Source organism: Palaemon carinicauda, chromosome 13 (genome assembly GCF_036898095.1).
Source record: "Palaemon carinicauda isolate YSFRI2023 chromosome 13, ASM3689809v2, whole genome shotgun sequence".
Lineage (NCBI taxonomy): Eukaryota > Metazoa > Arthropoda > Malacostraca > Decapoda > Palaemonidae > Palaemon > Palaemon carinicauda.
Genome location: NC_090737.1, coordinates 31,713,988 through 31,741,487, shown reverse-complemented (window position 1 = coordinate 31,741,487; position 27,500 = coordinate 31,713,988). Strand labels below are relative to the sequence as shown.

The following is a 27,500-nucleotide window of genomic DNA, read 5'->3' as shown; positions in this document are numbered from 1 at the left end:
TCATACACTTATCTGTTTCGTTACTCGCAGCGCAGTAATGGTGTGTCCTTTCCCTTTTTATATTATTTTCTGTATTCGACATTTTGTGGGAGGAATTCTTAAGGTCTCAGTCATTTTTGAAGAGTTGTGTCGCCCTGCAGTACTGTATATTTTATCTTTCTGCTCTAATAAGGACCCATTAAAGGTAATTTGCTTCCATAATGAAAGCCTGCTCCTCAAAATTTTGGTGCGACGCAGGGTGGTCAAATTTACTCTGGAGTTAAGTGAATGTTTGGCAGGAATTTAATAGGATGATGCTACCCTTCCCATTGGTCCTCCCCCTATTACCACCCCCCTTTTTTCGATGCATGGCCCCCTTCCTATCTCTTTAACCCCCTCCTTCCCATCTTTTTAGCCACCTCTATCCCATCTCTTCCTATCTATCCTCATATAAACTCATTTTCATCCAACTCCTCTTCACCTAACTGCTACCCCTTCCATTTCCATGGCCCCCGTCACCTCCACCTCCAGATCCTCCCCCTCTTCTTCTTCTTCTTCTTCTTCTTCTTCTTCTCCACTGCCAAAATTGGTATATGAAAGCAAAATTCAATTTGATAAGAGCCCCAATGTATTCTTTACTTAGATGGTCTAATGTTTATTTTTTTTTTTTTTACCAAGTAAGGTGGCTTTTTATGTCCCTGTGGCTATATGCATCACTAAAATTGCACAAAAAACTTACATTTTGAGAGAATCTTTTTATATCAAGATTTTTTAAATAGAACTATCCTGAGGATTATTTTATTCTTTCATTCTGCCATGCTTTGAGTATTGTTACTCGGCATATGTTCTTCAGCTGCTAATTCATATCTTAATTATTTTGACAAAAATTTGCCGTCTATTAAATTCCTTATTCATGGTTTGGATAGTAGTCTCTGGCACAGTCATTCAGTTATTTCTATGTGCATATTGCAAGATTTTCCATATATCTGACAATCCTTTGCATTCAGAGCTTGCCTTCTCCATTATAAGACTCGACACTACACAGTATTCTATTAGTTCTATTCCAGCTGTGACTGGATTGTGGAATGATCATCCTATTCTGGTTATTGAGTCGGTGGAAGTTCAAAAGTTCAAATTTGTTGCAAATGCTTTTATGTTGAACAAGTTGACATAGGTGTCGTTTAATAGATTATATATGATTGATGTATTTTGAAGTTATTACTGATATTAATATTGTTTTTTAAAATGTATTTATTCAATGAACAGAAAGTTTTTAACTTACAAACTTAGTATGTCCCAGGAATTTATTTGCAAGTCGAAGTTTGTTAAAACTTGGCCCAGGGTAGGCTTCGCCTAACTAGCATGCCTAAGATTTTCAGCTGCAAATGTCAACACACTGCAAATGTCGTCTTGCTTACTTCATTAAAGTAAATATAGTTTTATTACTGTATTTCATTATGAACTTTTAATACAATATCTGAGATTTATTATTTCTGTTGGATTTGTGTTTGTATCTTCAATTGTTTATAAGTTGAGGACATTCTGTAGCTATTTCGTTATTTCTTGTATTTAATTTCGTTACAGAGGTTTTTTGTTCCCTGTGGACCCCTTGGACTTAGGGCCTCCGGCTGTTCCAGCTTATGTTTTTAGCTTAGCTAATAATAATAATAATAATAGTAATAATATTAATAATATAACAACAATAACTACTAATAACAATAATAATACAACAACAATAACAAAACAAAATAATAATAATAATAATAATAATAATAATAATAATAATAATAATAATAATAATAATAATGATAATAATAATAATAATAACGATTTAATGAATACATTCTGTCGATTATGATTGGATCATTTTTTAGTTATAATGATTCTTGTATTCTACTGCTTTTTTTTTTCTCTCTCTCTCTCTCTCTCTCTCTCTCTCTCTCTCTCTCTCTCTCTCTCTCTCTCTCTCAAAGGGGACCAAAGCCATCTTTTAACTCGATACACGTGACAGTATTCTTTTAGAAAGTAGGAGCGTAAAAGAAATAAAACAGAAATGTGCGTCCCACGAGTAATTTTGCGCGAGAAGATAATGTGTTCCAAATGTAAATGTTGAAATTGTGTCCATTCGAAAATATTTTTATAGAACTCTTTTTCGGTGACTATGGCTGTTTTTTTTTTTTTTTTTTTTTTTTACATTAGGGAATAAGGAAATTGAGTCTTTATTATTTAATAATAATATCTAACTAATGCAAAAACTACAGCATCCATTGCTTAAAGATAAGGAGCTAAAACTGCCTTTTTTCACATAATTGGAATCAAATTGATCTCAATGCACATCCACATAGCATTCATTATTGGAGCAGTTAGTGATGCAATTATTTCACAATGTGAATTAGCCATAAGCACATTATTATTATTATTATTATTATTATTATTATTATTATTATTATTATTATTATTATTATTATTATTGTAAGCTAAGTTACAACCCTAGTTGGAAAAGTAGAATTCTGTAAGCCCAAGGGCTCCAACGGGGAAAAATATCCCAGTGAGGAAAAGAAACAAGGAAAAATATCCCAATGAGGAAAAGAAACAAGGATAAATATCCCAGTGAGGAAAAGAAACAAGGAAAAATATCCCAGTGAGGAAAAGAAACAAGGAAAAATATCCCAGTGAGGAAAAGAAACAAGGAAAAATATCCCAGTGAGGAAAAGAAACAAGGAAAAATATCCCAGTGAGGAAAAGAAACAAGGAAATAAACAACCTACAATAGATATAATGAACACTCAAAATAAACTATTTTAAAACAACATTGAATAAGATATTTCATTTATAAACTATAAAAACTTGAAAAAACAGGAAGAGCAGCAAGATAGAATGGGGTTGCTTATAAAATGCATTTATCGCATACAGTATAAGTATAAAAGACTACTGTTATTAATAGAAGGTAAAGCGGAAGAAAGACTCCTAAGTAAGAACCATGTCCAAATTAGAATGAATTACCCATAAGAAACTTACGTCCGATTCACGCTGATTATTGAACACAGTTTTAGAGGAAGACTTTTGATGATCAAGTATTAGACGCAAAACTAGCTTGACAGTGGAGAGTGATTCATCTTATATTTGTTTATTTCCTTGTTTCCATGAATCAGTGAGCTATTTTCCCTGTTGGGGCCCTTGGGCGTATAGCTTCCTGCTTTTGTAACTTAGTATTGTAGCTTTGCTAGTGATAATAATAATAATAATAATAATGATAATAGTAATAGTAATCATAATAATAATGATAATAATAATAAAAGACTTTGTTTGGTCAAGCGTTGTGAGATAACCCAAAACTAGCTTGACAGCGGAGGTATCTAGTGCGAGCAACAATGGATTGCAATGCCGCTCGAGAGCCAGTGGAGTGAGACATCATCCGTAGAGTATCCGAGAGACCACGGAACAATAATCTCCGTTAATTATACGCTATCACTCGTTTTGGGCTCAGTTATTCCTTCACGGCAATTTGCCATGAGAAAAATCAATCTTTATCTGGAACAAAGGAGCTTTCAGCTGCTCAAACACCTGTGGAAAGGCGAAGGCTTTCGATTGGAAATGAGCTCTGTGACCTGGATGTAATGAACAAGCATTGCTCTTCATTTCTTCTTATTTCCGTATATGTGGTGTTATTTGGATGGTACGGAATATTCAGATTGATTATTTAGATCGTGTATTAAGTTTGTGCTATTGGTTAGAGTAATCGTACTAATATTGGTCTTTAATTTTTCCTGTTAAGTGTTATTATAACCTCTACCAAGGAGGTTATAAAATTACCAGCGTTTATTTATTTATCTCTTTGTTTATCTGGGAGCAGGATTTCGTCAAAACATCATTATAGGTTTTCAGCATATTTCAGTGATTTAGATTTATTATGCGCCGGAAAAAAACATTAAATTTTAAATATCGGGATTCTGGTTATTATTCTTATTATCATACAGTAGATTCAATCAGTCAACATATGAAAGAGGGAGAGCTTGGTCCGTAGACTTGAGTAAAATGTTGCCAAACTTAATTGGTGGAGGTCTGAAATCTCTAATTGCTATTTCTACTTATTATTCTTTCCAGTAAAACACAAATATGAGCAATTTTATCTAATATGTTTTTCTTCTTTCAGGAATCCCAGTAGAAGTAGCGGAGATGACGATGCCAACGATGAGGGAGGAGGTGGATACTCTCAACAGGTACTACCTCATGTCTTTTTACAATTTCCCATAATGTGTATGAACATGAACAGCATACGTTATCATGGTTTTAACTATTCAGTGCATTTTTTTTCTATTTACATTATGCATACACTTTATTAGTGTTAGACAAGCACGCATATATATTTATCATATGAATATTTGCATTTTATATATATATATATATATATATATATATATATATATATATATAAAATATATATATTACATACATATATATATCATATATATACACATGTATATGTATATATATATATATATATATATATATATATATATATATATTTATATATGATTACACATGTATTGTATGTATATATTTATATATATATATATATATATATATATATATATATATATATTATATATATATATATATATATATATATATATATATATATATATATATATAGATATTGTATGCATATATTTATATATATATATATAGTATATATATACATATTATATATATATATATATATATATATATAGTTATATAGATATATTATACATGTATTGTATGCATATATTTATATATATAGTATATATATATATATTATATTAGTAAAATATATGTGATATATGGTATGTTTGTGTATATTTATATACATGCATATATATATACACTATATATATATATATATATATATATATATATATATATATATATATATATATATATAATTTCATGTGTGTATATATATGTATATATACTATATGTATGATTAGTGTTTGTGTATGTGTATATAATATATATATATATATATATATATTATATATATATATATATATATATATATATATATATATATATATATATATAATGCGTGTGTGTATACATGGTAATTCAAGATTCCTGCTTATGTAGGAATACCGTTTTGCAAGATTGATATGTAATAATATTCAAATACCTTTCCTGAACTTCATGTGCCATCTGTCGATTTGTTAATGGAACCTGCAAAATATGTGATAGTATCTGGATGCAATGAAACAAAAATGTAAAAAAAGTGAGCTAGGGGAACAAAGATAATTTATTCTCTTTGCATTCGGTTCGCATTATGCCATAATGTTGCTCACACTAAGCTGTTATGGTATGTTGCAAGTTTGAGACCCTAACTTTTTTCAGACACAATAATGCATATAAAGCAGTGACACTGTTCTTTTTCTTGCTTATGTACGAACCCTAGGGCAGATAATTAGTAAAAGAAAGTGGAGTGAATCCTACAATAGCCATTTATATTTCATAGAAAATCTTGCCGAGATTTTTTTTATTGAAATACTCTTCTTTAACTTCATTTTCTTTGATTAATTTAAAAATTTCATTAAAAAAATTTACTCCACTTCCAGTATTTGTGGATAGAGAGAGAGAGAGAGAGAGAGAGAGAGAGAGAGAGAGAGAGAGAGATTTTGGATGTCTCAAAGACTTTATTCCATCTGCGGAGACTCCATTTGCGCTTTGGTATACCGATTTAGTTTAAGCATTTAGAGAGTTCTTATGATCTTGTCTAACTTATGCTTGAACTCGTTTATCGTGTTACTGTTTACTACAGCCGCTGTAAGTCTAATCCAAGTATTTGCTATTTTGTATGTAAAGAAATTACCACATTGAGTAGTGTTGTATCTTTTCAATTCCTGTTTGTATTAGAGAGAGAGAGAGAGAGAGAGAGAGAGAGAGAGAGAGAGAGAGAGAGAGAGAGAGAGAGAGAGAGAGAGAGAGAGAGATTGTGTAACTCCAGAGACCTTTGTCGTGTAGTGGTTGGATCGTTAGGAGCCTGTTGGAGAGAGCTAAGAGAGCAATTTACCTTGTTAAGTCTGTCCCGAGTAAATTACTCCCTTGATTAGTTTAGTATTACATCAAGATACTGAACATGGCAAAATGGTTGTCAGACTTATCTTATGTGTTTATTTCTTTTATATATATATATATATATATATATATATATATATATATATATATATATATATATATATTATATTATATTTATATATATATTATATTTATATATATATATATATATATTATATATATATATATATATATATATATATATATATATATATATATATATATATTATATATAAATATATATATATATATATATATATATATATATATTTATTGTAATTTCCTTTGGGTTATTTTCATAGTAAGTTGTTTTTTTTTTTTTTTTTTATTTCATAGAATGGAGATTATTATAATTTAAACTTTTTACGTCAACCCTGAGCTCTTAGTTACTTGAATCACTGTCTATTTAGACAATAGATTATCAGTTATTTGTCTATTTCCTAATCCCCCATTTTCTTGTGTGATAAAGATGTGTAGATAATTATTTTAGTTGTAAAAGAAGTAAGACACAGTTGTAGGTTTTTTTTCGGCCTAAGATCCCTCTTAATGAATTTTTGTAGCTTTAAATTTATGTATTGGCATGATTCTGCAAAGTCAAACGGCCTAATCATCTCTCTCTCTCTCTCTCTCTCTCTCTCTCTCTCTCTCTCTCTCTCTCTCTCTCTCTCAATTCTTATATTTTGTTATTGAGATCTGATAACCTGATATCATTGTCTTCAATGATTATTGCAAACAATTACTTGGGGTTAATGTTAATTTTGGATTCGCTCATTTTGAGTAATATACTACTGAAAAGTTTAAATTTCCTAATTCATATACGTGAGACTTTATTGTAATATTTTTATATTATATAAATTACAGAAACGGTTGGGCTAAATATCATAAGGTGTTAAAGCGAGTCTCTGCTCGAAAGATTATTCCCGTTTTCTGTTATGTCATTTATAAGAATAGTACCCCCTACAAAAATCTAGACCTTATTCGTTTTCTTTGAATTCATTTTAATAGAAAACTGTAGTTGTATATTTATGAGAAACTCCATTAGATTTTTGTGATTGGTTTATTCACGCATTAGTTTGAAAACACCCACTGTCACAAATCGAAGAATCAGTAGAATTTTTAGGTAATGATTGATAGGGGTAAATTCCAGAAATTGGGGTATCCAGTGAAGCTCCTGAAAAGGAGTTAAGCAGTGAAGTATCAGGAAAAAGGGGAATAGAAAAATCCAAATTGAGAAATAAGGAATTCTCATAAACTGGGAAATTACGAGAGTCCTTTAACAATTAGTGGTGTAACTTAGATAATAATAATAATGATAATAATAATAATAATTTCAATAACAATAATAATAGTTTGCGGTATAAAGGACAGAATATGTACATGTTTTGACAATTCCCTCCACTTCACTCTTGGGCAAGGTTAAAAATCCTTAGATCTCCCTTCCCCAGGTGGACCTCCATAACCTTTTGAAAAGTCTATTCAAAGGATAAGGGATACACACACACCATATATATATATATATATATATATATATATATATATATATATATATATATATATATATATATATATGTAATCACATACATGCCAACAAATTACTAGTGGATGCATCAGATACCTTGAAGTGGTTATCCAATCTGCCTAAGCAGAAGCGACTGTAGGTATTTTGATTTTTGGAGGAGGCATTTTCACATTGCGAGACACTAAATAACTGTGGTTCTCATCGATCTCCATAGAGTATCCTTATAAGTTATACATGCCAAAGTCCTCAGAGTAATTATCTTTCATTTGGTTAATAACATCTATTTTGTATTGGCGAGGTCATCCTGTGAAACGTAAAGCTCTTGGTGACCAAGTTGTGCTATGATTGCAAAATTTGAAGTAATACTTGAAAGGCTTAAGAGAATTTGCAGATCGCTATCATTTTGAGGCAGCAATATATCTTATCGAAAAAAATTGTTTTGTTTCAAGACTTTGAACAAATATAAGCACCATGAAAATACACCTCACCTAGTTACATTACCCTTAATACCAGGCTCTGATTTGCACATACATCTATATTTTAGAGGTAGTCAAATCCAGTCCTACTAGGTGGGGCATATGTTTCTCTTAACGGGAAGATATCCAGCTCTGTCAAATGAAGCTGACTCTGCAATAAGGCTTGAGAGTTTTGTACATATGGATTAACCTGTGGTAGGGGTGTAAGAATGCTACCACTGTTCGCCCTGGATATCGTAGAAACCGACTAAAAGGACTGCTGCTGCCTTTCAGTCTTGGTTTTTAGCAAAAGGCTAGGAAGCCCACTGCCAATAACTGTGGAAACTGCTACCTTGCCGTTGGACCATTTAATCAAAGGTTAGCCCCACCGCCAATAACTGCGGTTGATAACTGCTAGGGCATGTGATCGTAAAAACCCTCTGCCAAGTTATAAACGATGCCTGAGGCAATCGACCCCTTAATGTTGGGATAACAGTGGCAAAGAATTAGTTTTGTACTTATGGAGCAGTGTCATTGGTTATGGTTTTTTATATTTTCAGTTAAGCCTCAAACATATTCTCTATTAATTCCCATTCAGTATTTAATATAATCTTATATCTGATTTGTGTAAATTTACTTATAGAGTCAGAGTATAGCAGAAGTTTCTTTTCAGACTTGACAGTGAATAGAAATTCAAATATCATGGATATAATTCTTATATTTCATGTTACAGCATTTAAATGTAATAACTTAATGCATGATTAATTTTGTTAGAGGTAGCTGAGGAATTTACTGCTACTATATGATGCATTGCAAAATGTTTTATTTATCAAGATTTTTATTATTACATATTTGTACATGAATTTCCTGAATTTCCTGTACTATTCTGTTGTTCCAGTGAACTCAAATGCATTTGTATTTCCACAGCATCGATTTGGTAGGAGGCTCACATCTGTTGGCCACTCGGACAGCTCTGGTCTCTCGTCTCCATCAGAAGAGAGAAGAATTCTGAATAGTAATACCAATAGCAACAAAAGAAAAATCTCAGGTTATCGTGGTGTCAATCCATCCTTTAGAGAGCCAGGATCCACAAAACCCTCGGAATTTAGAGTAGGGGAACCGGTCAGGGAATCAAGTCCACGTGTGCCTATGAAAAATTCATCTTCCTTACCTCACTTTACCTCAGGTAAGTACATTTATCCTTTATCTTACTAATGCTTGCTTTGTTAGAGCATATCATTCTTTGTGTGGAATTTAAAGTAACCAATATTTCATTGTGTTTGACTTGTAGTGGATGTATGTAATTTTGCATAAAGCATTTTACTGGTTTTGTAATGAAAAGACTTTATTGCTTCGTTTAGTTCATAGAAGGAGTCTCATGCTCCAAATTACCAAAGCTTTTCCTTTTTTTTTTTTTAGAGGATTTTTTACTGGCTAAGGAAATCTCTCTTCTTCAGATTCGTATAAGGAAAAATTAGAGTTTGAAGTACATATACACTTTTGTATAGTCAGTGTTTCACTAGTTTTAAAGGTAAAAGGGCATTATTGCTGTTGAAAAGGAAGTTGTAAGAGGTATGATACACATTGGCCAATGCTTTGGTTATGAGAAAAATATTTTCATATGATTAAAAATCCTATGAAGATAAATGTGTAATATCTTCAAAACTATGAGAAAAGGAAAATTAGAGGTTCAATAGAAGGGTTATTGGACAGTGAAAAGAATGCATAAACTTGCAGGGATAGAGAGAATAAAGTAATGCCTGTCAGAATGAAAAGATAGTAGTTTAAAGGTTTAAACAGAATTAAGGGACATTGATAGTGCCCTATAAACTGACCATACATAGGCTACATATGATCAGCACCCAAGACCCCTCTCCATCCAAGCTAAGACCAGGGATGGCCAGGCAATGGCTTATGATGCTCAACAGGTAGTCCAATAGGCTCTCCTAACCTGCCATACTTAGCGCACAAGGATAAAGTTGCTGCCATTACTAGAAACAATAAAGCTTGAGTGGGTCTCAAACCCCAGTCCAGTAGATAATCAAGGAGGGACGTTTCCAATTGGAATAGAATTTTATGAAGTGGATTGCATAAAATGTGTGCCTTCAAAAAGAGATGATTTGAAATATTTCAATAAGAGCTCTGATTTTTATAGCTTAAAAAAAGTATAAGATGGACAAAGTTGTATTTCAATCCTTCATGGATTAGAAACCTGAGCAGTTCAAATGTTACTTTAGGTTTAAGTAAGTGTCCAGGTACCACTTGTGATCTATACTGTAATCCTCAATTGGATGAATACCTCTGTAAAGATCCGTCGAGTCAAATGACTCTTAATTTGGGGCTTTGCAGTTGTTAAAGCTAGTTTGCGGTTATGTGTAAATGCACTCTTGCCAACTCTTACCATTTGAAACCATCCTGTATTCTACAATTGAGGTGGAAAAATAAAACCCTTGACGTTGTAGGTGGTACAGAAAGCATCCCTCTTTCTTAGATGGATTTTACCCGTCTACTACCCATACCATATTTCCTGGGTCTCTCCAAGTAAACCAGCTGCATGGCATTATTGAAATAAATGATTTGTATCTACGAAATAATTTTGAAAACTATCTTTATAGTATGTGTAAAACCCTTTGAATAAGGGGTTTGGAGGAAACTTTGGAGATTTTGATGCTCAGATTCTAAAAAAAGAAATGCTGCTTAAAACCCTTGAGGAACAAATTTGATTGACTGGCCTTAAGAGCAATACAGAAGGTATGAAATTGGGATGGAGTGGTTGGGAGGCATGAAGTGAGGATTGAGTGATAAAGTCAGCAATGTTGGATGAATAGTATATTAAATTATGTTGATATTTCACATAACTGTTTTGAAAACTTCTAGAACCTTTTATATGCTGTTATAAATCCAGATATACTGTACTTACATATGTATCGTATGTAAGCTCCTTGGGTCAGATGAAATGAAGATGTGGTTACCTTTTAAGTAGAAGAATCTTCATACTGTACCTATGAAACATTAAAACTCCCTTAACCATGGGTAAAATTTGATGGCAGACATTATCTATAGAAAACATTACAATTAATAGAAACTTTCTAATGAAGCAATATCAAACCCAAGAAATATAAACTGTAAGTCAAGTCTGTATAGAAATCTTTGGATTACATTTATAGGTATTTCATTTGATTGTTGTCTTATCTTGAACAGCTGACAAGTACACAATTTTACTCAAAGGTGTTTCATACTAGGGCCCAATGAAGAAATGAGAAATATAAAAATTTACTGATGAATTTTATTATCCATTTGATTTATTAAGATCTCTTTCCAATTATTTAGATTTTGCTGAACAATTAAGGATTCTGTTGAGATAGGGACTCTTCTTAAAGGTGTTTGCATGATTGGGCATCTGATTTTGTTATGCAATAAAGCACCCCATAATGAACATAAATTTTTCACTATCATGCTCATCTGTCTTGTTTCTTTCAGGCAAGGACAGTGGCTTTGATGAGGCACCTGTGATTACAGAAGAGGGCAACAATACTGTTACTCGGGGAAGTCGTCCAAGTGGAGGTGCTTTTATTGTCTCAGGGGTATTCAATGACTCTTCAAGAATGTTCATTCCTGCTCCCCCCTCACCAACACCAGATTACGATGATGATGGTGATGGTGATTCTGATGGTAATGAATCTGATATTCTTCAGGGTTCACAGTTTTATGTGCCTGGCTCTCAAGGCTATCCTTTGAAAAAGAAACTTGGTAATAGAGATTCCCTGAGTGACGACAGCCTTCAGAGTACGCCAATTATAACGTCCAAATCCACAAAGTCATCCACTCCTTCACAGACGCCTTCTACGCCTTTGCAGACAATGATCAAAGAGTTCCATCAAGGACTACCTCCACCTGATAATGAGAATGGTTTTTCAGATGATTCCCTTGAGGATTCTACTGCAAGCCCCTCAGGCCCATCCTCTGTTAATCAAAGACCCCTCAGGCAAAATTCAGTGGAATCTCTTGTATCAATGGAGAGTTCCACAGCATCATTTGATTATATGAACGAAGGCCAAGCTAGAAACTCTTCTTACGGCCAAACAAAGTTATCTCCAGTTACATCTGGCCCAGGGAATACCATGGGAAGTAATGGCTGTAATGCAAGAGATCGAAAAGATATTAATGGGAAAGTGAAAAAGTCCCTTTCTAAGTCTCCTGAGAATGAGTTTATTCAGAAAGGGAATGGAAAAGAAATGGAGAGTAAAGGAGATTCAAATAATTTCAGTAGAGAAAATTCTAGAGAAAGTTCAAATAGTACTGGTTCAAATGGTTCAAAGCCTGCAGAAAAGTTTGAATCGATAAGAACCCTGTTGAAGGAAGGATTAATTGAAGGGTTGGATAAAAGTCCCCCTAAGTTTAAGCCACCTCCACCTTCAAAGAAAACTCCCATTGAGGAAAGGGCAGACAGTGGCATAAGTTCAATAGTAAGCACTGCAAGAACTGATGAAAGTGGTGGAAGTGATAATCGATCAGATTTTTCAGGAACTCCCCCTTCGTTAACTTCTCCGCGGGATGCAGAAAATTCTAGAGATAATAGAGTAGAAATCAAGAAAGGAAAAGAGTCAGTTCGAAGCCAGGCATCTATCGCTTCTGAAGATATGGAAAGAAACAGAGATGAAGGAGATGAAGTAGAGGTTGCCATGCAGGAAACAATGGAAGTACCCCCACCCCCTCCCCCCAGAGATGAGTCTATGCATTGGACTCCTAGAACAAATCCACCTAGAGATCATTCTAGAATATCTTTAAGAACAACTCCCACCACTCCTACACCCTTATCACACAGAGATAAAGCAAGATCTTCTCTTAGATCAGCTCCGTCAACGCCTTCGACTTCCAAGAATTCCAGTTGGCTACACACTGGTACCACAGGGAAGGACGAAATTCTCGAAGTTGCTTCAAATTACTCTCACTACAGTACAGGAGATAAGATTACTCATGTTGATGATCTTTATGGACAAAATGAACAGATGGGTAGTGGAAGTGAGGTTAGCAGTGCCATCAATGGATCACTTGCTAGTCATTATAGTATTCAAGATAGTGATAATCCCTTAACCGACAGGGAATTCTTGGAAAACCTTAAAAATTTAGAACCAAGACCAAGACCTGATACATTAGCTGTCATAACAGAAGATCAAGGAAGCATTGGTTCCAAAGGAAGCCGTTCCGGTCGCTTATTGTCTAGAATTGCTGATTCAGTTAGAAGTGGAAGTCGAACACCAACTCCTAATTCCTCTTCAAGTTCCAATACTCGAGCAACCACTACCAAACTTACGTCCACATCTAGAGCTTCCACCCGAATTCACGGAGATATTATTCGAGAGCCTTGGAGATCTTCTCTAAGAGAATCGGCATTGCCCTCTCCACAAGAGTTCAACCGTCTCCCGTCACTAAGCCCTTCTATTATTCCCCTTACACGAGATGGATCAGGTCGCTTCAGAAGCATTGAAGATTTAGCAGAAGCAGTTTCTGAGCCATCACAGCAAGAGGTTACACTCTCAGGGAAGAGAAAGAAGCACTCAACTTTACCGCCCAATCTTACACCTGCTGATATGAAGAAAGAAAATAAGGAACTCCGTCGAGCTACATCCTTAATGGTTGGCAAAAAAGGAAAAGGTAAGTTTATTTTATTTTTATCTATGATCAAATAGTAAGATTCATCTGAAATAAGTTTGAAAACAGAAAATAGAATTATCATTATTAGGAAAGTTAACCAAACATCTGTGTACCCATTAGGTCTCAAATGAGGTTTTAAGTTAACTTCAGATTTGCCATTGCTTATGTTGATTAACATATGAGCAATTGTTGTGCATCACTACCTTTTTGTTTTTAAAGTTAAATTCCATCCCTCTAATACCAAATGCTATTTAATGCAATCCTATTGATTTTATTTTTATCAAGATCAAAAGTGGAAGTTGAAACTGTTAAAAGTTAAAGTTGAATACGTGACTTAAACTATTTTTTTTTTTTATGAGTTGCATTTATTCTTTACACATATATATCAATGACAGCACAATAATTGCTGGTTGGTTAGTTTTTATTAATAATCAGACTGCCATGCAAAAAATCTTAGGTTATACAGGACTCCTTTAGATGTAACTAGAGAAAAGTGAAAATGGTCCTATCCATTTGCTGTAACTCTTATGTCTATTGCTGCAGAGGGTAGCATTATTTAATAGCACTGTAGCCTATTATACGATCAGTAAGAGAATATCATCATCTCCTACGCCTATTGACGTAAAGGGGCTCGGTTAGATTTTGCCAGTCTTCTCTATCTTGAGCTTTTAAATCGATATTTTTCCATTCATCATCTGCTTCACGCTTCATAGTCCTCAGCCATGTAGGCCTGGATTTTCCAACTCATCGAGTGCCTTGTGGAGCTCAGTTAAATGTTTGGTGAACTAATCTCTCTTGGGGAGTGCGGAGAGCATGCCTAAACCATCTCCATCTACCACATGCCATGATCTCATCCACTTGTGGCATTCAAGTAATCTCTCTTATAAATTCTCAGAAAAATTTGATTTTAGTATTGTAAAACCATGCATGCAATGATATGGATTGGAAATACTCTAGCTTGCTGAATGACATGGATGAGAAGTAGAGAAATCCTGGGAAATGAAAAAAATTGAAGATAAAAATGAGAGGGATCTATATCATATACTGTACTGTACAGTATGTAGTTTGGCAATAATATCCATGTAGTTCAAAAATACATAAAAGTATTTGACAGTATATCCAATATGATTTTTCTGTGACATGCGTAAATATACCATATGACAATGAAAGTACAGTTGATACTGTACCAGTATGATCATCAAAATATGCCTACTGATTTCAGTAAACAATAGATATATTATTACCCCTTGTGTAAATGCAAGAGGACAGTATAGAAGGATATTTCAAAATGATATTGTAGTAATGTAGTTTCATAGCTGATACTGTACTCTGATTTTGTTGTTCTTTAATGGGTATTCTCACAGGGAGAGGTTAGTTTTGTTAACATGTCTATACAAACAACAATACAGAGCTCTGCTGTCATACAGTATTTTAATGTTCTGATAAATTTGGTATGATTTTCTGCAAAGATTAAATATTGTTTATCAGGACTGCTTTATTATTGTTGTCAGTTTTCTATAGTGACGAGAAATTTTATTTTGCAAAATGAAATTTTGTTCACCTTCTGATAATAGGATTACAGTGCTGTTCTTGAATCTGAACTTAACTACAAGTGCCTTGAGATCGTTTTCAGTCTTTGTGAAGTTCAAGAACGTTGAACTAATTTGATTACTTTAGTTCTATATATGATAATTGCAAATTTTATGCATTATTGAAAGTGAGACCTAAGTTACTGATAAGTACAATGTTTACTGGTTTTGACAATTTTCTATAGCTTTACAGTATTTCATCTTGACAACCTCTGCTTATTGGATAAACATTTTACTTGTGCTGAAGAGCTTCACTTGCAACTTCTTTTTTTCCATATGTGATGCCATAGTTAGGGAACTTTTTAGTCAATAAAATATTCACACCATTTAAGGGATAAGTTTCCAGATATTTTTGGACCTGTTCATTGTCTGATCCTTACCTTACTTTAGTTATTTTGCAGGTGTTATTGTAATGAGTGGCAAATATAAGCAAATAGGTACAGTATTAAACAGTTTTAGTATAAGTTTTAACTGAAAGCAATGAAATTTGAAAGTTTTAATTGAAGTTATATCACTTAATTTGCTGGTAAGGAATAATTACTGCAACATAATTTACTCTGGAAATATACAGTACTATATAGCACTTGCTATACATGAAAAGACTTGACTTTTGGCATGAAATTTCTTACCATACTGATTGGTTTGCAAATCTCTTAGGATTACAATTCACAGAAATTGAATGCAATTTTTGAAAATGGCTAGGTAGACACATTAGTGATGAGACAGTCTTCTTTACTTACTTTATAGATAACATGCACATACCAGTATATACTTAAGAACATAAGACCAATATAGAAATAAATAAGTTAACAGCTCAGGAAAATATAGGTTGGAAGTATCCAGAGCTAAAAAATATGTCCTCCTCCCTCTTTACCAGGAAGGATGTGGCACAGTATGTTATGTTAGTATACTTTACATCGTTATACTGTATTTTAGTGTGTGGTTAGTTGTCCTCTAGTTCAGTTTAGATGTGGGGCCTCTTTAACAAGTAGGACCTGGCCCTCTAGGTTTGGTTATAAGGCATAACTGTGTTAATTACAGGTGCTATTGCCACATTTTCATCCTTTTTTTATATTCTCTCTTTTCCATTGTTACTAATTATACATATGAACCATACAGTATATCATCCCATATGCTGATTTTTTCATATTTTACAATTCATTCAAAACTCCCCAGTTTATCACAGTGGGCCTCCATGATGGGTTGATTTATGGGTACCACCAACAATAATTGGCAGACGCAAAAAACAAAGAAAAGTGCAAATAAGCCGAAAAATATACAGTATTATCTTCTATTTTTGGAAATTAGAGAGCATGTGTACACTTTTTTTGTGGTTATTTGCATTCTGAATGATTTCATTATAATGAGGATCAACAACTATGACATGATTTATTGTCAATTCAGTATTACTCCAAGCATTTATCAATATGTTGCTCTTCAACAAATTGTTTAAAAAGAATTCTGCATTGCATATGGTTCTTAATTTAATGTACAGTGTCTTTGGTCAACAATTTTAGGAGAATTTTAGCTCTTTCATTTGATAAGGGTAGAGAATAAAATATGGTATCTGAATGCTATTCTCTTAATCATCCACCCTGCTGCCTGCAATATTTATTTGCCATTTCTATAATTGCATACAATTACACTTTGTTTAGTCTGTAAATTCTATATGAGAAGTTTTCAAGTGGAACTTTATATGATATTATGCCTTTTCCTATTGGGTCTAATAGCACTGACCTTAAAAGGAATAACTGCTGCAGGAAGCTATATACGGTAATTTTAGTTATAAAGTGGACATGACTATAGAAGGGGACTGAAATAGTAAAGACATTTTAGGAAGCATATTTTAATATTTGGTCATATACTAAATAGTTTTCTTGGGATTGATGAATAATAAATATTACCTACTATTCAGTCTTATCTCCTTAATGTTTCTTTGTTGCTAAATTTTGAGGATCAGAGAATAGTAGGAAATTTTGTTTTGGTGCATATATCCAAGAAAAGTTAAAAATTATGAATTATTATTTTGCAGCTTGAGTTAACATCTGAATATATTTTATTACTCTTATAGCTAAGTATATAATGTGCACAGTAATTTGTAGATTCATTTGTGATTATATTAAATGTTAAGACAAATGATCTGCTTCAGAAAGCAGGAGGCAGGGATGGTTTGAGAAATCTATTGTAGGCCCCTTGCATCAAGTGGCATTAAAGATATGAGTTAGCTTATGTTCAGTTCACCTGTTGTTTTACTGGATGCACTTAAACAAATCTTCTGTGTATATGATATTTATGTATCTACCATGGCACTGTGTTCAATTTTGGAAGAAACAAAAGGGGAGTTTTCCTCTTTGTTTCTCCTTCATTTACTATACAATACGGTATTTAAGAATGTGTCCAAAGTGGCTAGTAAGTTAACAGGTGGAAAGATTTAGTAAAATTAATTTCCTCTTTGCTTCTTTATTGCTCAGATAAAAGTGAAAGGTTGAGATTTCCTGTACAGTAGTTTTGAAAAGTATTTAGAATAGAAAGACTTTAGTGCCAAAACTGCCATCTTTTCAGCGATCCTTCATTAATGTAAAGTTCTGATTAGTTACAGAAGTATATTCTTGATACAAAGGCTTTAGCATCAGTCAATTTAAGGATTTAACTGATTTTGGCATTGCCTAGTTTCAGCATCGTAATGTGCACTGCATGTTATCATTATTATCCCCATCAAATGGTGGAACGTAGAGGTCAGTTTCAGTTATTTGTTATGCTGTAATGTATCTATTAGAAAAAAACTGTTTGATACAGATGAATCTATAGATAGGAAACTGTGTTATGTATACAGTACTGTAGTTATGGCTGGCAAAGCGACTACTGTACTTCAGATTTATGGGTTTTGTCTCGTGTAGTATTGTCTAGCATAAAATAGGTTAGTCTTTAAAGTTGAATGCCTCCAAACATGTTTATTTTGTCACAAGGTTGATGAAAAATTAGGCTATTCATGTTATGAATTACTTTTATACACTTCACTCAAATTTCCGGTTGCAATTTCCTATAAATTATTTTTTTTATGGAAAGCGGTGGTTTTTCAGGTACTGCTCCAGAATTTTTGTCAGTGGTTATGTAAGGCCACGATAATCCTTGATGTTACCTATTTACTAAGGAAAGCTTCAGCTCATCACTGAATCTAGATGATTATGGTGTTAAGTTGTAAATCAATTACGGTATTTAGTTTCGTCATGCTGAAAAATTAAATGAGAACCTTGGTCTTGAGCTCCTGAAGTAGTAGCTTTTCCAATTACAGGATATTTTAATTTTCGTTGTTTTTAGTTTTATAGATCTCAGTCAATACCAAATTACTGGCAGTTAGGGTCAGGCACATATTTAAACATGTCCTTCCTAAAACCCAAAGCATAGTGGCAGGGCTTTATTGCTAAGGATGTGCTATTGGTTTTATGGTGCTTAATTTTGCTTGTTTGGGTATTAGCCATAGCAAGATCATAAGATCAGAAGAAATATCAAGATGTCTTGATTATATTTAAGCTCTAAATATAATCAAGACACTGAAATAAATTGGTAACTCCACTTTTCTACTTGCATTCATAAAGAATTTGAGCTCGATTCAGTTTTCTTTTATAGGTATGTAGCTTTGTTTGTCAGATCACCTTCCATATCTCATTTAATACTTCTTGGAATTTTTCAACTAAGTCATAATAATGTACAGTAGTTGTAACTATTTTTTCAAATGCAAATAGATTTCATCTAAATTTTAACTGTACGGTATTATTTTACTGTAATTTTGCTATGAGTGTTCTCATATCTTCTCACTCTTGGTCTTATTTTTATTTCTTAATCCAAATTTGTAATACAGTTGTATCCTTAGCTTTAGTTTGGGAAATACCATAACCTTTTCTTTTGAGTTGGTTTATGTAATTATAAATAGTTAGTTCATGTGGTAAACTTACATTTTCTGCAGGTTTTCCTTACAAATTGTTCCTGCGTATAGTACAGTACTTGAAATCATAGGTTATTGAATATGGATGACACAGTTTAGTCTCTTCAGAGATTGTTTATGTCTGATACCCTTACTCTAAGGTTTGAAGATTAATATCCAGGATCAAGGATCTGCTTCAGATTTTCATCTTTGTTCCCCTAGTCATATGACCCCATATGTGCAAACAAGTACTTAACGTACATCTTGGGTTAGACTTTTCTATTTCTTCTGGTCTTTTCAGAATCTATTCTCAGGTTTGAAGTAGGTAAGGGAATAGACTTGCCTATCCATGGCTGTTCTATTTTACAAAAGTTTATTTTCAATTTGTTCATACCATTTAATAGACATACCTCTAGTAAAGTAATGAAGCACCCAGCAGTTAATGGAAAGAACTAAAGTATTGACACTCCTTAGGCCCTTTGTTTATTGTCTTTGTCGCATTGATTTGATACACTATCCTCTTGATAGTTATACATTACAATACAATTAAAGAGGTCCTCCTCTAGATTTGTTAACGGTTAATGTTTCGATTGTTCAAAGGAATCATTTCCAAGTGATCATGATCTGCATCCTCTGTCTCATGTCGGGGACAGTACTGTGATTCAAATAATTATGTGAGGAATGCCTCACTGAAAGTACTGTACTGTATGTTTCAATGGTTTCCGTCCAAATTTAAAATTTTTCAGCACAAAATAAAACTTGGGGATATTCAGAGAAGAATAGGCAAGTTTATTATAGCTGGGATGATGACAACCGCTCTTTGATACAGCACTTAGCCGGCCAAGTTTTGATAGTGTTGAGCTTCAAAAGCTCTTTACTGATTTTGCTTCCTTTGGTAAATCTCAGGAGACCAGCAAGTCTTCACTTAAAGTTGGAAATTCTGGTCTTACTTGCCCGGTTACTAACTCTAACCTCTCTTTTCAAGTTGGGTTTACAGGTAATTGTGTTCCATTTGAGAAGGGTTCTAATGGTTCTCTGCATGTTACAGATTTTGAAGGCTCATAGAGCCTTAAATTCTTCATTTTCTTTAGACACTTAAACTGCTGAACTCTTTCATTCCCGCAGTCACAATCGTAGCCTCTTTTAGACAAGTAGATTGCTATGCAGAAGACAGTTGGTATTCTGGATTCTAATATCCCTCCGCTCACTAAAGTAAGTGCTTTTAAGCAACCTCACACAGTTGCTGATGAAGTTTCAGCTAAAGTTCATTGGTTGCATCATATTTTGAATGGAAAGGTGCTTTGTTAACTTGCAAGCTCGGCCTGGCCTTTACCTTCAAAAGGAACTCTATGACCAAGAACAACTGTTGGTAGGGAAGACCATGGCGGTGTTTTCAGATAATAAGGGGACTCTAGCCTACATCTCAAAACAAGGTAGTACAAGGTCACCCTCCCTGTACCAAATAGCGGAGGTGCTGTTAACTTGGTCAAATTTGAGATAAATAAGCCTTTTTCAGTTTATTGTGGGGAAATTGAACAATTTAACAGATCAACTTATCAAAAAGGGTCAAGTCCTTCCAAACGAATTATCACTACTGTATAGCCATCAGTACATGTCAAGAAATATAGAAATGGTGGGCTCTTCCAAGTGTAGACATTTTTGCAATGTCACTGAACAAAAGAGATAGGTGTTTTGTTCGCTAGTTCTAAATTACCTTGTATGGAAGGTAGATGCATTGGTACAAGACTGGTCAAACCTAGCTCTCTATGCAATCTCATTGTTTGTCATGACTTGGCAGTTGTGAAACAAGTTTAGGATATCAGCAAACTGTAGGATAACTAATGGGACCATTCTGGCCACAGAGGGAATGGTGCACAGATCTATGGCCGTTGTTGTTGGAGTTTCTGAGAATGTTGCTGTACAAAGTCAGGATGCTCAGACAACAAATTTAGGAAATGTTTCATCTAACTGCATGGAGACTATCAATCTGATTTTCAGAAGCAAAGTGTTTTTACAGCCTTTAAGATTCTTCTAGAAGCTCTAAAAGACAGTCAACCATTTAAAGGTTTAAAGGTCACTCGGGAATGGCTGAGACAAGGGACAGGAACACGACATAGAAACTGACCATATACACACATCAGCACTCAAGTCCCCTCTTCATCAACCTAGGACCAGGGTGGGACAGGCAATGGTTGCTGATGACTCGGCAGACAGACTTATAGGTACCTCAAACCCCCCCCCATCCATAGTTCACAGGGATGGTAAACAGACAGTACTTGAAATATCGAGCTTGAGCAAGTCTTGAATCCCCCTCCAACAGATTACCAAGTTGGAAGGTTTCCAATGTTTGCGAACATTGTTTGTTTTCATTGGTGCCAGTCTAAGAATATATCGGTGGCTAGAACTAGGTAGGATAATAGTAAAATTTTTACATTTCCTTTTTCATGAAAAGAAATTTTCAATTTTCAGCCATTGATTATTGTTGATATTCTATAGATCGTTGCTTACTCTGTGCTAAAGCATTTGGGATTAGATCCATCCGTTTCAGGTATTGTAGCAAATGTATTTAGGGCTTTTAATCAATCGAGTTATGTAATTTATTAAGGTGCAACAAAAAAAAATCTTTTCAAATAAGTAATGCTATCTTATATTAACTTCATTGCCACTTTTAATACGATTGTGACTCTCTCTCTCTCTCTCTCTCTCTCTCTCTCTCTCCTCTCTCTCTCTCTCTCCTCTCTCTCTCTCTCTCTCCTTGATTAGTACAGCTTTGCTCAGGAAAACGAAAGTTGAACTATCTGACGCTACGTGAGAAGAAAGATAACACGTAACTTTACTAAATTTGTTGAAGCAATGATGTCAATTAACAATAACTGGAGAGAGAGAGAGAGAGAGAGAGAGAGAGAGAGAGAGAGAGAGAGAAGTTCACTTCATTAAATTCCAGTGTGTCTCGTGTCTGGCGGGTAACGTAATGAGGTATCTCATGATGATGAAGACGGCTAGTTTTGAAGCAGCCTCCCTCTCTCTCTCTCTCTCTCTCTCTCTCTCTCTCTCTCTCTCTCTCTCTCTCTCTCTCTCTCTCTGAGTTAATTTAATCAATTCTTGACCCAGGCTTTCTAAATTCTATTTAGCTTGAGAGAGAGAGAGAGAGAGAGAGAGAGAGAGAGAGAGAGAGAGAGAGAGAGAGAGAGAGAGAGAGAGAGAGATTTATCCTTAACTAAAATTAGCCATAAAGAACCATAATGTCAGAGTTCTTAAAGTGACATCTGACGTTTGACGTACACATTTAGAACCTGACCCTAATATGCTCTAGTTATTTACTGACTATTCGCTTCCTGGTGCCATGTTGTCTCATTGCCGCTCGCTACAGACCGCAAAGGGTTTTTAAAGTTTCATTTTTTCTTTCACGGGTTAGTTGTTTTAAAATACGGACAATTCGTTGTGTAGATCCAATTTAATGTTGTTGCTGTTCTTAAAGTATTTTATTTTGATTGTTCATCTCTTCTCTTTTAGTTTATTTATTTCCTTGTATCCTTTCCTCACTCTTGCTATTTTTCCTTATTGGAACCCTTGCGCTTATAGCATCCTGCTTTTCCAACAAGCGTTGGACGTTACCTTATAATGATTTTAATAATAATAATAATAATAATAATAATAATAATAATAATGATAATATTTGATTTTAAGACCAAAAGATATGTAATGAAAAATATTTCTTTAGACTCTTCGTAGGATAACTAGCATCTAAACATTTAACTATTCATTGTCGCCACTGTGAGAAGATAATCTCGTGGCAGCTACTGTATATCAATATTTTATATCAGGAGTTGTTAAACATGAAACTTAATTACTTTTAGAGATAAGTCCAGTGCATTTGCACTATTAGAGTCATAGTGATTTGTATTTTTCTTTCAGTGCTGATATTGATGTTCGTTATTAGTTAGTTTATCTTTGTTGTTTTGTTGTGTTTGATGTGTCAAACTCCTCCATGTTGCTGTTTAGTTTATTTCATGTTTTTTATGGTCTTGGATATTTCTGCTTCTTGTGTTGAATGAAATTCAATATTGTATTTTGTTAATTAGTTTATTTTTATTCCTCATAATATATTTTGATTCGCTATATTCATTACATTCTCGTGATTTATAAGAGTAAATATTAAGGGGTTATTTTATTCACATTAGGAATTAACACTAGGAATTTCTTTTGCCTTGTCTCTTAGTAGTATCATATTCTCTTGTAAAATAATTGATATCATTATTTTAATGTAATCTTACCCATTAATACCAAGTTGCTTTGCATCACTTTCTTAATAGGGTTGTAGCGGCCTACGTGGTAACATCCTTGACTGGTGTTCGCCAGTTTAGGGTTCGAGTCCCGCACAGACTCGTTAGTTCCTTTGCTCTCTGCAACCTCACTATCCTTGTGACCTAAGGATGGGGGTTTGGGGGAGTCTTTAAGTCTACCTGCTGAGTCATTAGCAGCCATTGACTGACCCTACCTGGTCCCAGCTTTGATGAAGAGGGGACGGGGTGCTTGGGCGCCATATGGTCAGTCTCCAGGGTATTGTTCTGCTAGCTAGGGCAATGTCACTGTCCCTTGCCTCTGCCATTCATGAGCGGCCTTTAAACCTTTAATGGTTATTTCAACATCATTGTTATTTTGTACGTCACACTTACAGACAGATCATTCATCACCAATAGTAATTTCCCAACTTTACATAGTTATCTATAAAATCATTTATCAGGACTTATTGTTATTTGTGATAATGATACATTGGACATAAAATATAGGACTTAGAAAGGCCATTTTGGCACATAGTGCCAGTGATATATAAAGAAAGCAAGTCATTCACCAATAGCAATTTATATAAATAAGTAATTTATCATAATTTTATTTTTATTTATATCGATTTTATTTTTAGTTATTCATATCAAAATTTTATATTTGTTTGTTTATATATATATATATATATATATATATATATATATATATATATATATATATATATATTTAATTTATTTATATAAAAAATTTATTTTTATTTGGGGTAATTCAACAATATGCCTAAAATTTTAGCTTATCAAGCTTATGCTGGCACTCAGTGCCAATGACCTAAAAATTAAAAATAGCAAGGCAGGCCAGAGCATTAACCTTCTGAACAGACAATTATCTGAAATGCATCGAGATGAAAATGTTTGTTCGCTGATGAGATTAAAGTGAAGCCTTGGGCAAAACAGAATGAGCAACTCCTAAGTCTCCTCATTGAGGAATGTCAACACGAGGAAGAATGGTTATTTCCCCCTAACGTCAACAGCACGGTAGATGCAGCAAACTGTCGCTGCTCATTTTTTTTTTTCTCCCTTTTCCCGAGTCCCGTGAATCTTCATCTTTTGTGTTTGTATGTGTGTGTGTGTTTCCCCCCATCTGGTTCCTTTGTACGTGATGTTGCGGGATTGTTTGCCTGTTCGCTGTTGCTTTGAAATTTCCGGAGGAAGAGGAAGAAGGGAGACGTTTGCGCTGCATACTGCTCGGCGGATGGTCCCCTGGGAAATTCGGGGACGACTCGAAATCTAAAATGAAGTTATCTTTCTCAGCTGTTTGGAGACTTTCTCTTTCTCTCTCTCTCTCTCTCTCTCTCTCTCTCTCTCTCTCTCTCTCTCTTCTCCGGTCTAGACTACCGCAACGCATGAAGATGAGTCAAGATGGTATAGTTGTTGAGCGATGAAGTTGGCAACCGAGACTTGGGTAAACGAGAGCTGCCAAACATTATATGATTTAATGCCAAAACTTAATTTTCCGCGCGAATATTTCACGCTGCTTAACGGGGGCACACTAAGAAATTTATGGCACACCTCGAAAACTGGCACAAAAGAACATCTTCAGAACAATAATCTTCTTTAATGGGAGAAGAAAGTAATAAGAAAACACTTGCAGCAATTCAACTGCCAAATCGGACTTGCAATTAAACTCGGATAAATAAACAAAAACACCGATTTCTCACTGCAAGACGTATAGGAAGAGAGAGAGAGAGAGAGAGAGAGAGGGAGAGAGAGAGAGAGAGAGAGAGAGAGAGAGAGAGAGAGAGAGAGAGAGTAATGGTTTTAAAATTGTCTATATCTGTTAATATATCAGTGTACCCTTCTCGCCAGAGAGGCACCATTGTCTAGTGAAGCAAATTCGAACCCTTGCTTTTTCTGTAGGTATATTGTTCTTTCATTATATTCAAGAAGAGATTGTGATAATTTCTTTTTATTTCTTATTAGATATTTTGATATATCTATTAAGATATCTTGGTTTTTTGAAGACTAGATAAAAACTATCAAGTATTTTTTCATATTAGTAATTAACTTGAGGAATTCTCTTTTTCTTATGAATATTTAATCATTTTCATTTCTTCAAATGATTGGTGATGGACACTTGTCTCTATTTTCATACAATAACACAAGAAAAAGCATTGAAAAGTATTAAAGCAAATCTAACATAAATATTGACCTATCTCTCAGTTAAGTGTTTTATGCTATTATAACAAAACTAAACTAATGTTAGGTCTGTTGGAATGCACCCCCCCCCCTCTCTCTCTCTCTCTCTCTCTCTCTCCTCTCCTCTCTCTCATCTCTCTCTCTCCTCTCTCCTCTCCTCTCTCTCTCATTAGCACTGCACATCCATACGAGTAAAAATGAGAGAGATATAGTTTTAAAAAACCTGTCCCCAAACACCTGACGTCTCCTGACAGTGTGATCAAATAAGGAAGTGAAGGTAACCGTTGGAACTCCATGGTGACAGTTTTAAACTTTCATATCATGACAGATATTGGTGGAGAGGAATACGGTCAACCGTGGGCTGATATTAATAACTATTGTACGCGACCCGTAAAAAATTATGGCTAAATATTTATATTCTGCACACAGATTCAACCCTTCCCACCCCAACCCCCTCTCACCTAGTTATGCCTATCCCCTCTTCACTTTACCCCGATGAATGGGGAGAAACCGAGAAGGTATTAAAGGTTTAAAGGTCGCTCATGAATGGCAGAGGCAAGGGACAGTGACATTGTCCTATCGAACAGGATAATGCCCTAGAGACTGACCATATCTATATATGATCAACGACCAAGCCTCCTTGCCACCCAAGCTAGGAACAAGGAGGGCCAGGCATTGGCTGCTGATGGCTCAGCAGATAGTATACGTCTGGGAATCAGGAAGATTATATGTTTATATATATAAATATAAATTATGTATATATACTGTATATATGCAATATATATAAACATACATACAATACATAGATACATACATACACACACACACACACACACATATATATATATATATATATATATTATATATATATATATATATATATTATATATTATATATTATATATACACATATATACTGTATATATATATATATATGTATATATATATATATATATATGTATATGTATATGTATATGTATATGTATATGTATATGTATATATATATATATATATATATATATATATATATAGCCAGATACATGCTCCTTATCATACAGGAGAGATACCAAAGTTGATTATTGATACTGAATTAAGCAAAGTAGAATATTTTGTTTGTCAGCTGTCATCCATAGATTAATCTAAACTTCATAGGTATAGATTTTGCTTGTTTCTTTTTTATTACATTCACTTTTTAAATATTACGACCCCTTAATTCTAAAACCACTGGCATACAAACAATTAATACCTATTTTCATCTCGCCCTTATAAAAAGGACTTTTAATAACTTCTCTTCTCAAGGCACGTAACGTATTTCAAAACTCTTTTTGGTATTCACTCGTACAGGAAATTGAAAATCTGTTCATAGTTACATTTTCTCCCATTTCATCATTATTTCTTTCACGTTTACTACCTAATGTATTTTTATTGTTTCAACATTTCTTTCATCCACATTTGGCAGTTGCATTTCACATCCATCCAGAAGGAACGTCTCCCTTGTCTCTTCATTCAATCAATCTCTTGCTCTCCTGGACATCTATTATCCCATTCAAACTTCTGCCGAACTTTGATTTCTTATTTTCTCATCCAACCAACATCTGAAACAGAAATATTATATAATTCATTCCTTGATACGCCCGCTAGTATATATAAGTTACTCATAGTTGTGGTGTCCGATGTGGTAACGTCCTTGACTGGGGTTCGAGTCCTGCTCAAACTCGTTAGTTTCTTTGGTCACTGCAACCTCACTATCCTTGTGAGCTAAAGATATGGGCATTGGGGCATCCTATAGGTCTATCTGCTAAGTCATCAGCAGCCA

The 27,500-nt window shown here is 34.0% G+C and overlaps 1 protein-coding gene across 1 annotated transcript in view; it reads left to right on the top strand.

The window, feature by feature from the left end:
* The window catches only part of LOC137651491 (serine-rich adhesin for platelets-like), a gene marked incomplete at its 5' end in the record, with an annotated part of 396,053 nt that overhangs the window by 153,592 nt on the left and 214,961 nt on the right, over positions 1 to 27,500 (top strand). Inside the window, 3 exons of the mRNA XM_068384716.1 lie at positions 4,133 to 4,199; positions 8,968 to 9,226; positions 11,521 to 13,695. Of these exons, the coding sequence (XP_068240817.1) occupies positions 4,133 to 4,199; positions 8,968 to 9,226; positions 11,521 to 13,695 (2,501 nt within the window). The remainder of the gene's footprint in view (positions 1 to 4,132; positions 4,200 to 8,967; positions 9,227 to 11,520; positions 13,696 to 27,500) is intronic.